Below are 11,998 nucleotides of genomic sequence, written 5' to 3' on the forward strand. Positions count from 1 at the left end.
TTGAGGAGTCAGTGTGGGTTGGTTCAATCATTTATTAGGCAAACAGTTAATCAGATTACATTTTAAATTGAAAAACTACCAATTAAACAAATGTAATGAAATTAAATCCTTAAGTTATCCTTAATAGGTGAAGCTAATACATGTTGCTAAACCATAAACTCAAAGTAACCCTGACTGATACCATGAACAATTACAAGAAAGAAGACAGTATATAATACAGCAGTGTGCACATTCCAGTAATTGCTTGTTTTACATAATCATTTAATTTTTTTGTGATAAAACAACTCTCCTCAGCCACTTTGTATCGAAGTCTTCACTCGATGCCTTTAGCCTTCAGCTCCTCCTTGACTCTGCTCAGGTAGCCAGGGTCAGGATACCCAAAACTATGGAAACAGTAAGTGTTAATATATGGCATTGCAGTAGACTTGACATCATATATATATATATATATATATATAAATAAAAGAGATTTGGCTGCTGTACCACTCTGGTCCTCCTGTAATGCTGGTCTTGTGGTGAATGTCGTTCCAGGTCACCTGGTTGTCCATCCCAGACGTTCTGGATGTTCCAACAGTGAAAATGAGCTTCTGGTCAAACGCTTTCTTCAACAGGTGCAGCACTTCTCTGCCCTCTTCATTGTCTGGCAGATATGCTATTCTGTGAATACCAGAATAGTACTTTCCAGGATGTGGATGCTTTTCCTGCAAAAGGATGGTGAAATATATTAGAACTGACAGTCATGTCAGAAATTAACTCACAAGTTCTACAATTGACACGTCTGAAAATATTTAACTCAAGGCATTTACCGTCTGTTTTCCACTTGAAATGTCATAGGTAATGACTATAGTGTTGCAGTCTGAGAATCCAGGGAGGGATGAGAATAATGGATACCATGTCATGTTTCCATCTGGCTGGTCTCCCTCCATCATACCAAAGACATCTCTGCATACAGGACAGGTGGGTCCCATGGCTTTCTTTGACTGGGCCAGGCATTCCTCACAAAACTCATGTTTACACTTGAGCTGTTTCTTTTTGGTAAATGTCTCCATGCATATAGGACATTTTTCATCTTTGTCATCTTCTGCTGTTGCTCCCTCCCCTGTTGGTGCGTCAGTGTTGTATCCTGATTGTCCATTCAACACAGGTCCACCGGAGGCGCCTTCTGACAGCGAGCCAGTGAACCCAGTGGCACCCTGGTGTTGGGTGGAGCTCATGGGTGATGTGGCACTCTTTTGGAACTGACTCATCATTGATGCATTTCCTCCAGATTTTTGGTAGCGTGCTTTGACTTTGCCTGGACGGATGCCTGATTCTTTAAAGTCCACACCAAACTTAGTTTTGATCTTAGTTACTTGCTCATTGGAGGAAGTAGTCATCAGCTTCCAGGAGCTCTCCTCCATGGTTAGTCCAGCATTGACGAGAGGGTCTTTGATACTCATGCCAATGTTCAGTGGTGCGTCTTGAGATGCCTGTGTGGACTTTCCAACAGACATGCTGGTATTTGTTGATGGATTCAAGAACTTTCTGATGGCATCTTGACTTTGTCTTGGCCCACGTACGGTCATTTCGTCAGAGGATACAGAAAGCAAAAGCTTGTTCTCAGGTCTCTGGATGATATTTAGTGTGTCCTTCCATTCTTCTGGATTCACTTTCTTGAGAGGAACAGTGAAGCCCCTGGATTCCCCTGAGCACTTCTGGACAAGGTTAATGAACTCAGAGAAAGCATAGTTTGGACTTCCATCTTTCTGATCTGCTTCAAATGTCAGCTTCACTTCTGCTAGGATTTTAACTCCACTCTTTTTCTCTATAAGTTTAATTTCTTGCTTGTAGGCCTGGTTCACATACCAGAAATGGTGCATTGGGATATTACAAGTACATGTAAAGGCGTTACTACTTTGTTCTGCGAATGAAGGAGGAAAGTCCATTGAAGCATCCTCTTGTATTTGTTTTGCCTGTTGAAAGCTCAGACTAACAGACATTATTCTGACTGCTCTCCCATCATTGCTGGTCAGTGTTTGTCCTCTCAGTTTCTGAAGCGTATGCAGGACTAAAACAAAAAACACAAAATGAATTTGTCTCCTAAAGAATAAAAGAACACCTCAAGAAACTAAACTGCAAAACCAATATTTATAAAGAAAGCTGGAAAGATGTATATGTAAAGAAAGGTAGGTGGTAGACAATGTTGTGAGATTTTACTGTAACAATTAAAAAAGCTAAACAAAGTTATACTGCACCTGGGGCAGGAGTAATCTTCATTACCACTCTGTCTGTTGAGGCACTTAAAACTGTGCAGTCTGCTCCCAAACTGTTTCTGTTGAACCAAGCCTGGAGAAGTCGCTGTAGATGCCGTTCAAGGTTGAGTGGTGGATCACCCCTTGACCACTTCACATTTAGAACAACCACATCTTCATCTTTTTCCTGCGATGACATCTTTGGAGCCTGAAAACATGTTGTAAAACCATTAACGCTGCTGTGGTACTAAATAAATCCTCTGGGTTATTCAGCTGGGAAGGTGTGCTTTCTATTTCCTTTATTTAAAGAGACAAAGGACAATGGTTACAACTGGGTACAGTTTGTTTCATGAATAATAATAAATAAATATATACTTTAAGATAGCATGCTTACAATCTTGAATATTTAAAGTTTAAATGTTCAAGAATTGAAGCAATGATTGTTACATTAAGAAATTAAGGATTACATTTTGAACCAATATGTTAATGCACAATCATTTTCACATAGCCACCATTTTAGACGTGGAATTAGCAAATGCCCAAATGATGGCAAACATAAAAGAAACAAAAAAGAAAAGGAGCATATGTTGATTAAAACGCCAGCTCTGAGGCTTCTGAGGGGTTTAGGCACCAAAATTTCTGCCCACATTCCAAATAATAATAAAGAATGAATGAGATCATATTATGTTGTAGCCTTAAGTGTAGGCCTATCACATTTTTGGCAGTTTGTCATGTTCAAAACATCATGATGGGTCAGTGTATCTTTTGGTCATTAGATTTTCCTTTCATAAACTGGTATTAAAAAACAAAACACGAATGGATGTTTGATTTTCAAAATTTGAAATTGAAATACAAGGCGTTTTTTCCTTTTTATGGTCAAAAGGGATGAGAGATATTTAAAAATATGCTTTGATATTCATTTTCTATTTCATATAACGTATAGAAACGAAAAAAGGCCTGTTTTTTCACGTTCAGAGACCGGATGTTGCCAGTGTACCAGTGTTGCTTTCAGCACAGGCTAAAATGACTTTGGAACGTAGACTGTTAATATTAATGTTTACAGTCTATGCTTTGGAACCCTACTCTGATAATGCTTGAGCTGACTTTTATTTCAAAATGTCACATTTATTTATTTCCCTCTCCCTGACTCCCTCCGACTCTCCGTCTCTTAGTACCAGCATTATGCAACATGACCCCACACAAATTGCAACAGAAACTCTTTCAACTAATCTAGTCTCTCAAAAGTCTCCTCTATAACATGTAAAAAGTCCTAAGAAATCCAAGTGGTGGAAAGTATTGAAAAATACTGAAATCAGTAATGCCAGTTTCCCATTGCAGCCTATGTTAAAGAGACACTACAGGTGAATAGGGGAAATATTTTAACTAACAGATATCTCTGTCTCAATAATCTCTTGTATTACAAGTATTCTGAACGTGTATGTTTAATTATGCAAATGACCGAGGCATTGTCTAATTAAATATGTGCCAATTTGCATAAATAATGGTGTTTCAGTATTTTTCAACTTGGACTTGAACTTATATGTTATAGAGGACACTTTTATGAGTAAGAAACATGTCAGATTTTCTGTTGCAATTTGTGGGAGATTCACTCCTTTTTTCTCACAAAATGCTTGTACTATCTCCCCTCGCTGAGAGACAACTTTGCCGCGAAAAGAGTCGATACCGGTGTCGTGCCAAGGTACTTATCCCCCCCCAGGATTTGTATCCCCTGGCCGCGGGAGCGTGCGTGCACTCAGAGAAGCTTAACTGCTGCACTTCGAATTCATCTCTTAAATGGAACAAATAGCGACGTGGAAGACTCGACAGGGTTTTCCACAGTAACAAGGGACTCATTTATCTACATAAAAATAACACACATGATGGCAGGACCGATCCTTCACATGTTAGGGGAGGGGGTACACATTATATCAGGTGAAAAAACGGTCTGATGTAATGTGTATCCCCTCTGTAACTCATATGGTAAACAGGTGAACAAAGCGGTTAATTGAAAAGCCATATTAAACTAAATTAAATTAAATTAAAACAGAAATCACGTTAGACGGCAGGGACGGATGGGTTAGCAAAGACGAGGCTTCCTTGTCAGACCACACCCGCAGAGATTGGACAGATGGAGGTAGCCTAGATTAAAGAAACAAATATTGTTCATAAATCTGCATGTGATGTTGAGTCACATACAGTAGACAGGCCTATCAGTTGGCCTATGTAGCTAAGGTGTATGTAAATAGATTTCTCGGTGTGATTATAGATCACAAGCTCTGCTGGAGACCTCATATAAAACACGTTCAATCTAAAGTGTCACGAAGCATCTCAGTCCTGAGTAAGGCAAAGCATGTATTGCATCACAAATCACTGCATATTCTATATTGTTCACTGGTTTTACCTTATTTAAATTACTGTGTGGAGGTCTGGGGGAACACCTATAAAAGCTCACTACAACCACTGATCACACTACAAAAAAGAGCCATAAGAACAGTTCAGGATAACAGCAGGATATTATAATCACACCAATTTACTGTTTTTACATTCCAGAGTTTTAAAGTTCATTGATCTAGTTGAATTTCAAGTAACACAAATTATGTATAAAGCAAAAAACAGACTACTAACAGGTAATATTAAGAAGTTCTTTTTTGATAGAGAGGGGGGTTATAATTTAAGGGATAAGTTTAAATTCAAGGTTCGAGCTGTTCGCACGACTATAAAAAGTCAGTGCATTACAATCAGTGGTGTGAATTTGTGGAATGGTCTGTGCGCAGAACTTAAGCAATGTCCAAACATAATCCAGTTAAAAAAAAGGTACAAAGCAATGATTTTCAAAAAATATAGAAAAGAAGGAGGGCTTTAATAATTGCAATATGTGTTCTTTGACGTATGTGTATGATTATGCGTGTATATGTGTGTGTGTGTGTGTGTGTGTGTGTGTGTGTGTATGTATATATATATATATATATATATGTATGTATGCATGTATATGTAATGGGTTATATATACATACATACATATACATGCATACATACATATATATATATATATATATATACATGATATACAAATATATGATAAATGAAATAATAATAATAATTTACGGAGTTCTGGAAAAGGGGTAGGATTAAATAAGTGTATACTTCTTCCTACTCCTTTTCAGACATGTCTAAGTTGGCCAATGTTACTTGTTTATTGAATGTTTTGCTTATTTGACTTATTAGCATATTTCTTTGATACTTTGTTTGGTGTATTTTTGATATGTCTGAAATAAATGTCTTCATTCATTCATTCATTCATTCAAGGTGCATGGCAATATGGAACTTTGGAAAACACTGTCGATTAATCCACAATACTAAACGACGCATTAAACAATTCACACGTCGCCTTAATGTAACAGACAAATAAACATATTTATGTAGATAAATGAGTCCCTTGTTACTATGGAAAACCCTGTCGAGTCTTCCACGTCGCTATTTGTTCCATCTAAGAGGTGAATTTGAAGTGCAGCAGTTAAACTCCGCTTCTCTGAGTGCACGCTAAGCCTGGCAAACTCGATTCCTTTTAAGGATTTGGGTTATTCTGATTCACTCACTAAACTGATCGGGGTTGTGCGAGTCACTTGAGTCACTTGAGTCAGTATTGCTAAACTGCCAAGGAAACTCAATCCTACTCGCCACCTCATGCAGCTGCTCACAGGAGAGCCATTTAGTCACGGGAAAGAAAGCATTTTGAGCCAGACTGTTTATTGTCTTAACTGTAGCCTAAGTAATATATAGCCTTTCAATGTAGACATAAACACAGGAACGGAGAAATGCCTGTAGTGAATAAATTCATTTTTCATTTTTTTTAAAATGTATTAAGGTTTTATTTCCTTTGGCAGATAATGATATGGTTTGATGCACTATGCCAGGGAGGCTAGTTAGTTGCGTTTAGTCTGAGTCTGTAAGATAACCAAACTTAATTTAAATATAACGTGCAAATAGGGAAATAAATGTGTAAGGTTACATATAAAATAAAGTCCCCTGAAATAAATAAAAGTAAAACATATTAAGGCTATTGAACTAAATTGACTAATTTATATATTTATGTGTATTGCCTCATTTATTAATTTCAAGATGTATTTCATAGCCATATTTATGTATATTTATGTAAAGAGGTGAAAAAAACGGAGGATCAGTAGCTCAGGAAGTTGGGCTACAACTTTCCCTCAACTGCAGAATCCCATGCTGCGAAGCAGAAGCTAACTTCAGCGTGGTGTCAGATGAGTCCATACAGTCTATGGTCACATCAAGTTTGAGCCATTTTCAGCGCAAAATCTCCTCACAAAAAATCCTCTTGCACCCCCACTTCCCTGTGATATGCACAGAGATTTCTGCACATGACAGGCCTTTTTTTTCCGCCATGTCTAAAATCACATCAGAGTAGGAATCCAAGCCTGTGCTGAAAGCAACACTGGTACGCTGGCGCTGTTGCCTTGGAAATGACAACATCCGGTCTCAGACTATAAAAAACAGGCCTTTTTTAATTTCTGTTTTCTAGTGATTTTATTTTTTGTTATATGAAATAGAAAATGAAAATCAAAGCATATATTAAATCTACACCCATCCCCTTTTGACCATGAAAAGGAAAAAACGCCTTGTATTTCAATTTTCAAATTTTGTATTTTAAAACGAAAATTTTGTTTTTGAATACGTGTTTATGAAAGAAAAATTGAATGACCAAAAGATACACTGACCACGATGCCTCATAAGTAGCAAGGCCAAGTGTGTTGGAGACACAGTGGGGGCTGTTTGGTACATTATTTAGGAAAATGCACCATGGGAGCACAATATTAACTAAAATAATTGCATTTCTTAAACCTGCCCCAGAACTGTTGCTGGCTTTAGTATGCAGGTGGACACTTTTGTCAATTAGTACTTAAGTTTACAAATAACAACTGTTTTTAACAGTCCTATTCCTACTGAAGACACTGTAACAGATCTTCTTTGTAGCGTCTAATATTTTTTCCGCATTACTCACAAAGCTCATGAACACACCGAACTCGGAGTAACGACTTCTCAACTCGACAAAAGGGGATCATCTGAGGAGCACTTGAATGCAGCACAGCCCCCGTAACAATTATTTCATACTGTTGCATTCTATGGACTAATGTTACTCACTATTTCCACGGGCTCTTCTTTGTCCTCGACACTGCCTGACGTGTTGACAATCTTTAAAGACACATCATACAACCACAATTAGCACAAAGTGTTTGTATTTGATCGAGTTTAAAGCATAAAAAAACAACATAATTCTTTATCTGACATATGACTGCGCACATTCATTACGTTATGTAAGCCTGATGTTAAAAGCAAATCCTACTCCACTTTCGGTCATGGCAAGTTAAACTACCTGTATATTTTTTGCAATTCATGGCGAACACAATCGTTGACAAGTTACGTCGCATATCCTTACCGTCTACTGATCATACATACAGGATTTATAACATGTGACACAGGCCTATGACTTACCTTCGCTTAAAAGTGAAACTCATTTTATAAGTTTGACTGACACCGAACAGGCCAATCAGAGGGTCGAACCCGCCCAATTATCATAAAAGTTGCCTATGGTTTGCTTTGTATTGGAAAAGGGGTTTAATCCCTACATGCATGTTAAATATTTATGATATTGTGCCACGTTGTTTGTACTGAGGTAACTTTGTATTGTGGTAGCAGGGTTTCCCAGTTTCTGTCCTTATGCTGTCCCAAAATGCTTCTTTTAGAAATGTGTCAGCCATATATTCATTCAAGTAGTAACAATCTTGAATGCAATGACAACACGTTTTTATTTTGCTTACTTTACATTTTCAGAATTATTTGATTAGTTTCCTTTAATGAAAAACTACACATAGGCCTACCTACAGTAACTTTTATAGTACACAATGCATGAAGGCTCAGACTTTCTTCTGGGAAGACTGTTTAATTTCTGCTGGAGTACATTACAAACTAAATAACAGATATTGTTATAAATAAAATGTTAAAATTAAATTTTAACATTATACATACAAAATTATACAGAAAACAGGCCAATGGGTTTGTGCTGATATAGGTAAGAATACTATGAGTCACTGTGGTTTGGATTAATCATTTATTAGGCAAACAGTAAATTAGATGCAGTAGATTATGTGTACTGTAGACGTAAAGTTCTGATTATGTTCACAAATGTGACTCTTATACTATTATATTTTTGAGAAACATTATCAATCAACAAACAAATTGAGGAAATCCTTCTTCAAAGTGATGCTTAATAGGTAAAGATAATACACGTTGCTAAACCATAAACTCTTTAGCTGGAAATGCTGATCATTCCACCTCAAAGTAACCCTTACTGATGAGAGACAATATACAATACAGCACATAATCATTTAATTTTTTTGTGATAAAACAACTCTCCTCAGCCACTTTGTATCGAAGTCTTCACTCGATGCCTTTAGCCTTCAGCTCCTCCTTGACTCTGCTCAGGTAGCCAGGGTCAGGATACCCAAAACTATGGAAACAGTAAGTGTTAATATATGGCATTGCAGTAGACTTGACATCATGTATATATATATATATATATATATAAATAAAGATATTTGGCTGCTGTACCACTCTGGTCCTCCTGTAATGCTGGTCTTGTGGTGAATGTCGTTCCAGGTCACCTGGTTGTCCATCCCAGACGTTCTGGATGTTCCAACAGTGAAAATGAGCTTCTGGTCAAACGCTTTCTTCAACAGGTGCAGCACTTCTCTGCCCTCTTCATTGTCTGGCAGATATGCTATTCTGTGAATACCAGAATAGTACTTTCCAGGATGTGGATGCTTTTCCTGCAAAAGGATGGTGAAATATATTAGAACTGACAGTCATGTCAGAAATTAACTCACAAGTTCTACAATTGACACGTCTGAAAATATTTAACTCAAGGCATTTACCGTCTGTTTTCCACTTGAAATGTCATAGGTAATGACTATAGTGTTGCAGTCTGAGAATCCAGGGAGGGATGAGAATAATTTATACCATGTCATGTTTCCATCTGGCTGGTCTCCCTCCATCATACCAAAGACATCTCTGCATACAGGACAGGTGGGTCCCATGGCTTTCTTTGACTGAGCCAGGCATTCCTCACAAAACTCATGTTTACACTTGAGCTGTTTCTTTTTGGTAAATGTCTCCATGCATATAGGACATTTTTCATCTTTGTCATCTTCTGCTGTTGCTCCCTCCCCTGTTGGTGCGTCAGTGTTGTATCCTGATTGTCCATTCAACACAGGTCCACAGGAGGCGCCTTCTGACAGCGAGCCAGTGAACCCAGTGGCACCCTGGTGTTGGGTGGAGCTCATTGGTGATGTGGCACTCTTCTGATACAGGTGAAGAAGAGCCCTGACAGCGTGGCTCTCCATTGACGCGTTTCCTCCAGATTTGTTGTAGCAAGCTTTGACTCTGACTTTGCCTGAACTGATGCCTGACACTTTAAAGTCCACACCAAAATTAGTTTTGATCTTAGTTACTTGCTCACTGAAGGAAGTAGTCATCAGCTTCCAGGAGCTCTCCTCCATGGTTAGTCCAGCATTGACGAGAGGGTCTTTGATACTCATGCCAATGCTCAGTGGTGTGTCTTGAGACGCCCATGTAAACTCTCCAACAGAAGGGCTGGTATTTGTTGATGGAGTTAGGGACTTTCTGATGGCATCCTGAACTTGTCTTGGTCCACATGCGGTCATTTCTTCAGAGGATACAGTAAGCAAAAGCTTGTTTTCTTTTGTCTGGGCGATTTTCAGCACGTCTTTCCACTCTTCTTTATCTACATTACTGAGAGGAATAGTTGAGCCATCTGATTCACCTAAGCACTTCTGGACGAGGCTTGTGAACTCAGAGAGAGCTTTTTGTGAGCATCCATCTTTCTGGTCTGCTCGAAATGTCACATTTACTTCTGCCATGATTTTAACTCTATTCTCTTTCTCTATACGTTTAATTTCCTCCTTGTAGATGTGGTTCACGTACCAGAAATGGCCCACTGGGACAGGGCAAGTGCATGTCTCCTCTCCTGTTGTAGAAACTGCACTACTCTGCTTCCCCAGGTGCCCTAGCCCCTGAATAAAATACAATGTATTCATTTAGTAAAAAGCATTAATTTTCAATGTAATTCATACCTACTGATTTACTACACAGTACATACATATTGTGGCTCTGACACGGATGAAGGAGTGGGGTTCACTGAAGCATCCTCTGGCATTTGTGTCTTCAGCTCTGGTGGTGTCAACGTAACAGACTTTATTGTGACTGTGTGTGGCTTATCTTTCTTGGTCAGTTTTTGTCCACTCAGTTTCAGAAGCTCACCCACAGCTAAAAAAGAAGACAAACACAAAATAAATATGCCTCAAAAAAAAAGATGGGAAAAAAGAACATTGTATTGGTCAACATAAAATGTTGGTAATAGATGTGCGATTTTATTATTTTTAAAAATCATACTATACCTGAAGCAGGTTTAAGTCTTATCACAGCAGTCCCATTTCCCGAGACACTTACAACATTGCAGTCTCCATGAAAGTTGTTGCTTTTGTTGTTAGCCCAACTCTGAAGATATTTCTGTAGTTCTCTTTCAGATTTCTGCGGTTGAATACCCTCTGACCACTCCACTAAGAGAGTGACTTGAACTTCATCTTTTGTCTGTGATAAAGTCATCAGAAAACGTGCTACAGTTATTGTTACTGTATTACTAAGCAAGATAGCAATGCATTCAGCTACTAATATAGCTTAAATTACATTAGAGTTCTATATAATGTTGATAACGTAGACTGATAATAGACTAGAATAAAGTCTAAGCCAACAGCCTCAATACAGCAGAGAGCAACAGTTTGTGATTATTTAGGACTAGTTTAGCTTTCCTGGGAACTTGTGCCTACATTAATACTTTCACTTTCACATACAGAAAAACACACAGGCCTGCTGGAACTCGAGCTAGGTTTTCTATGCCTCGGTTTTGAGTTTTTAAAAGCTGCTCATGTCTTGTCGAACACATAGCCTTAGCACACACACGCTCAAATACCTACCTCAGCATACTTATCGTGAGGGGTTTGAGTCTGCAGGTTATTGCCCTCAATCTTAATTAAAAAAAGACAATTGCAGCAATTAATACTTCAAAACAATTGAATCTGAAGACAGTCAAATACGCACACATCAAGTGAATACCACAGCTCCCTTAGTTGTTTTTCATAATGTTCTGCTGTTCAAAATTAGTTGCAGACTTTGCTAATCTAGCTACCGTTACTTACCTCCATGGGCTCCTCTCTGTCTGACATTTTGAGTCAGTCTTCTTCTTCCTTTAACACAGATGACAACAACGTTTGTAACGTTATATTTGGTGTATTTACATAAAACTGTCAAATGTTGACACTGCTATCGCTCGACTCCACTTTCGTTTACGTTAAGCTAATGCTAACTCGGGCTATATTTGCTTTCCAGTTTTCTTATTTCCTACATTTTTAACACAACTAACGTCAATGTTATGTAACGAACTTTATGTCTGTTTGAACATACATACAGCACGTAAAATATGAATTTATGACGCATACGGATCGACGACTTACCTTCACCTGGCTCTACACTTTAAACACTGCTTCTTCCTGATAGATGAAAGTGAAAGTATTGTAGCTCCGCGAGACAAGTGACGTCACAATGAAGGCGCCACACTGTACCATTTATGTTGAGTAAATCGTCTGCAAAGTTTGTATATTTGATAGTTTTTTA

At 38.2% G+C, this 11,998-nt stretch overlaps 1 protein-coding gene across 1 annotated transcript; it reads right to left on the reverse strand.

Annotated features, from left to right (window-relative positions):
* Positions 1-17: 17 nt before the first annotated feature.
* On the reverse strand, positions 18-11,916 carry dtx3lb.2 (deltex E3 ubiquitin ligase 3L b, tandem duplicate 2). The gene is made up of 14 exons (XM_078249594.1): positions 11,839-11,916; positions 11,524-11,571; positions 11,302-11,352; positions 10,726-10,918; positions 10,428-10,594; positions 9,184-10,341; positions 8,861-9,078; positions 8,694-8,759; positions 8,585-8,600; positions 7,394-7,444; positions 2,235-2,439; positions 807-2,047; positions 484-701; positions 18-383 (listed from the first exon to the last, which is right to left on the reverse strand). The coding sequence occupies exons 2-14, from the start codon at positions 11,548-11,550 to the stop codon at positions 314-316; spliced, it is 3,681 nt and encodes a 1,226-aa protein (XP_078105720.1). The 5' UTR covers positions 11,551-11,571; positions 11,839-11,916; the 3' UTR covers positions 18-313.
* Positions 11,917-11,998: the final 82 nt, after the last annotated feature.

Source organism: Sander vitreus, chromosome 4, assembly GCF_031162955.1.
Source record: "Sander vitreus isolate 19-12246 chromosome 4, sanVit1, whole genome shotgun sequence".
Taxonomy (NCBI): Eukaryota; Metazoa; Chordata; class Actinopteri; order Perciformes; family Percidae; genus Sander; species Sander vitreus.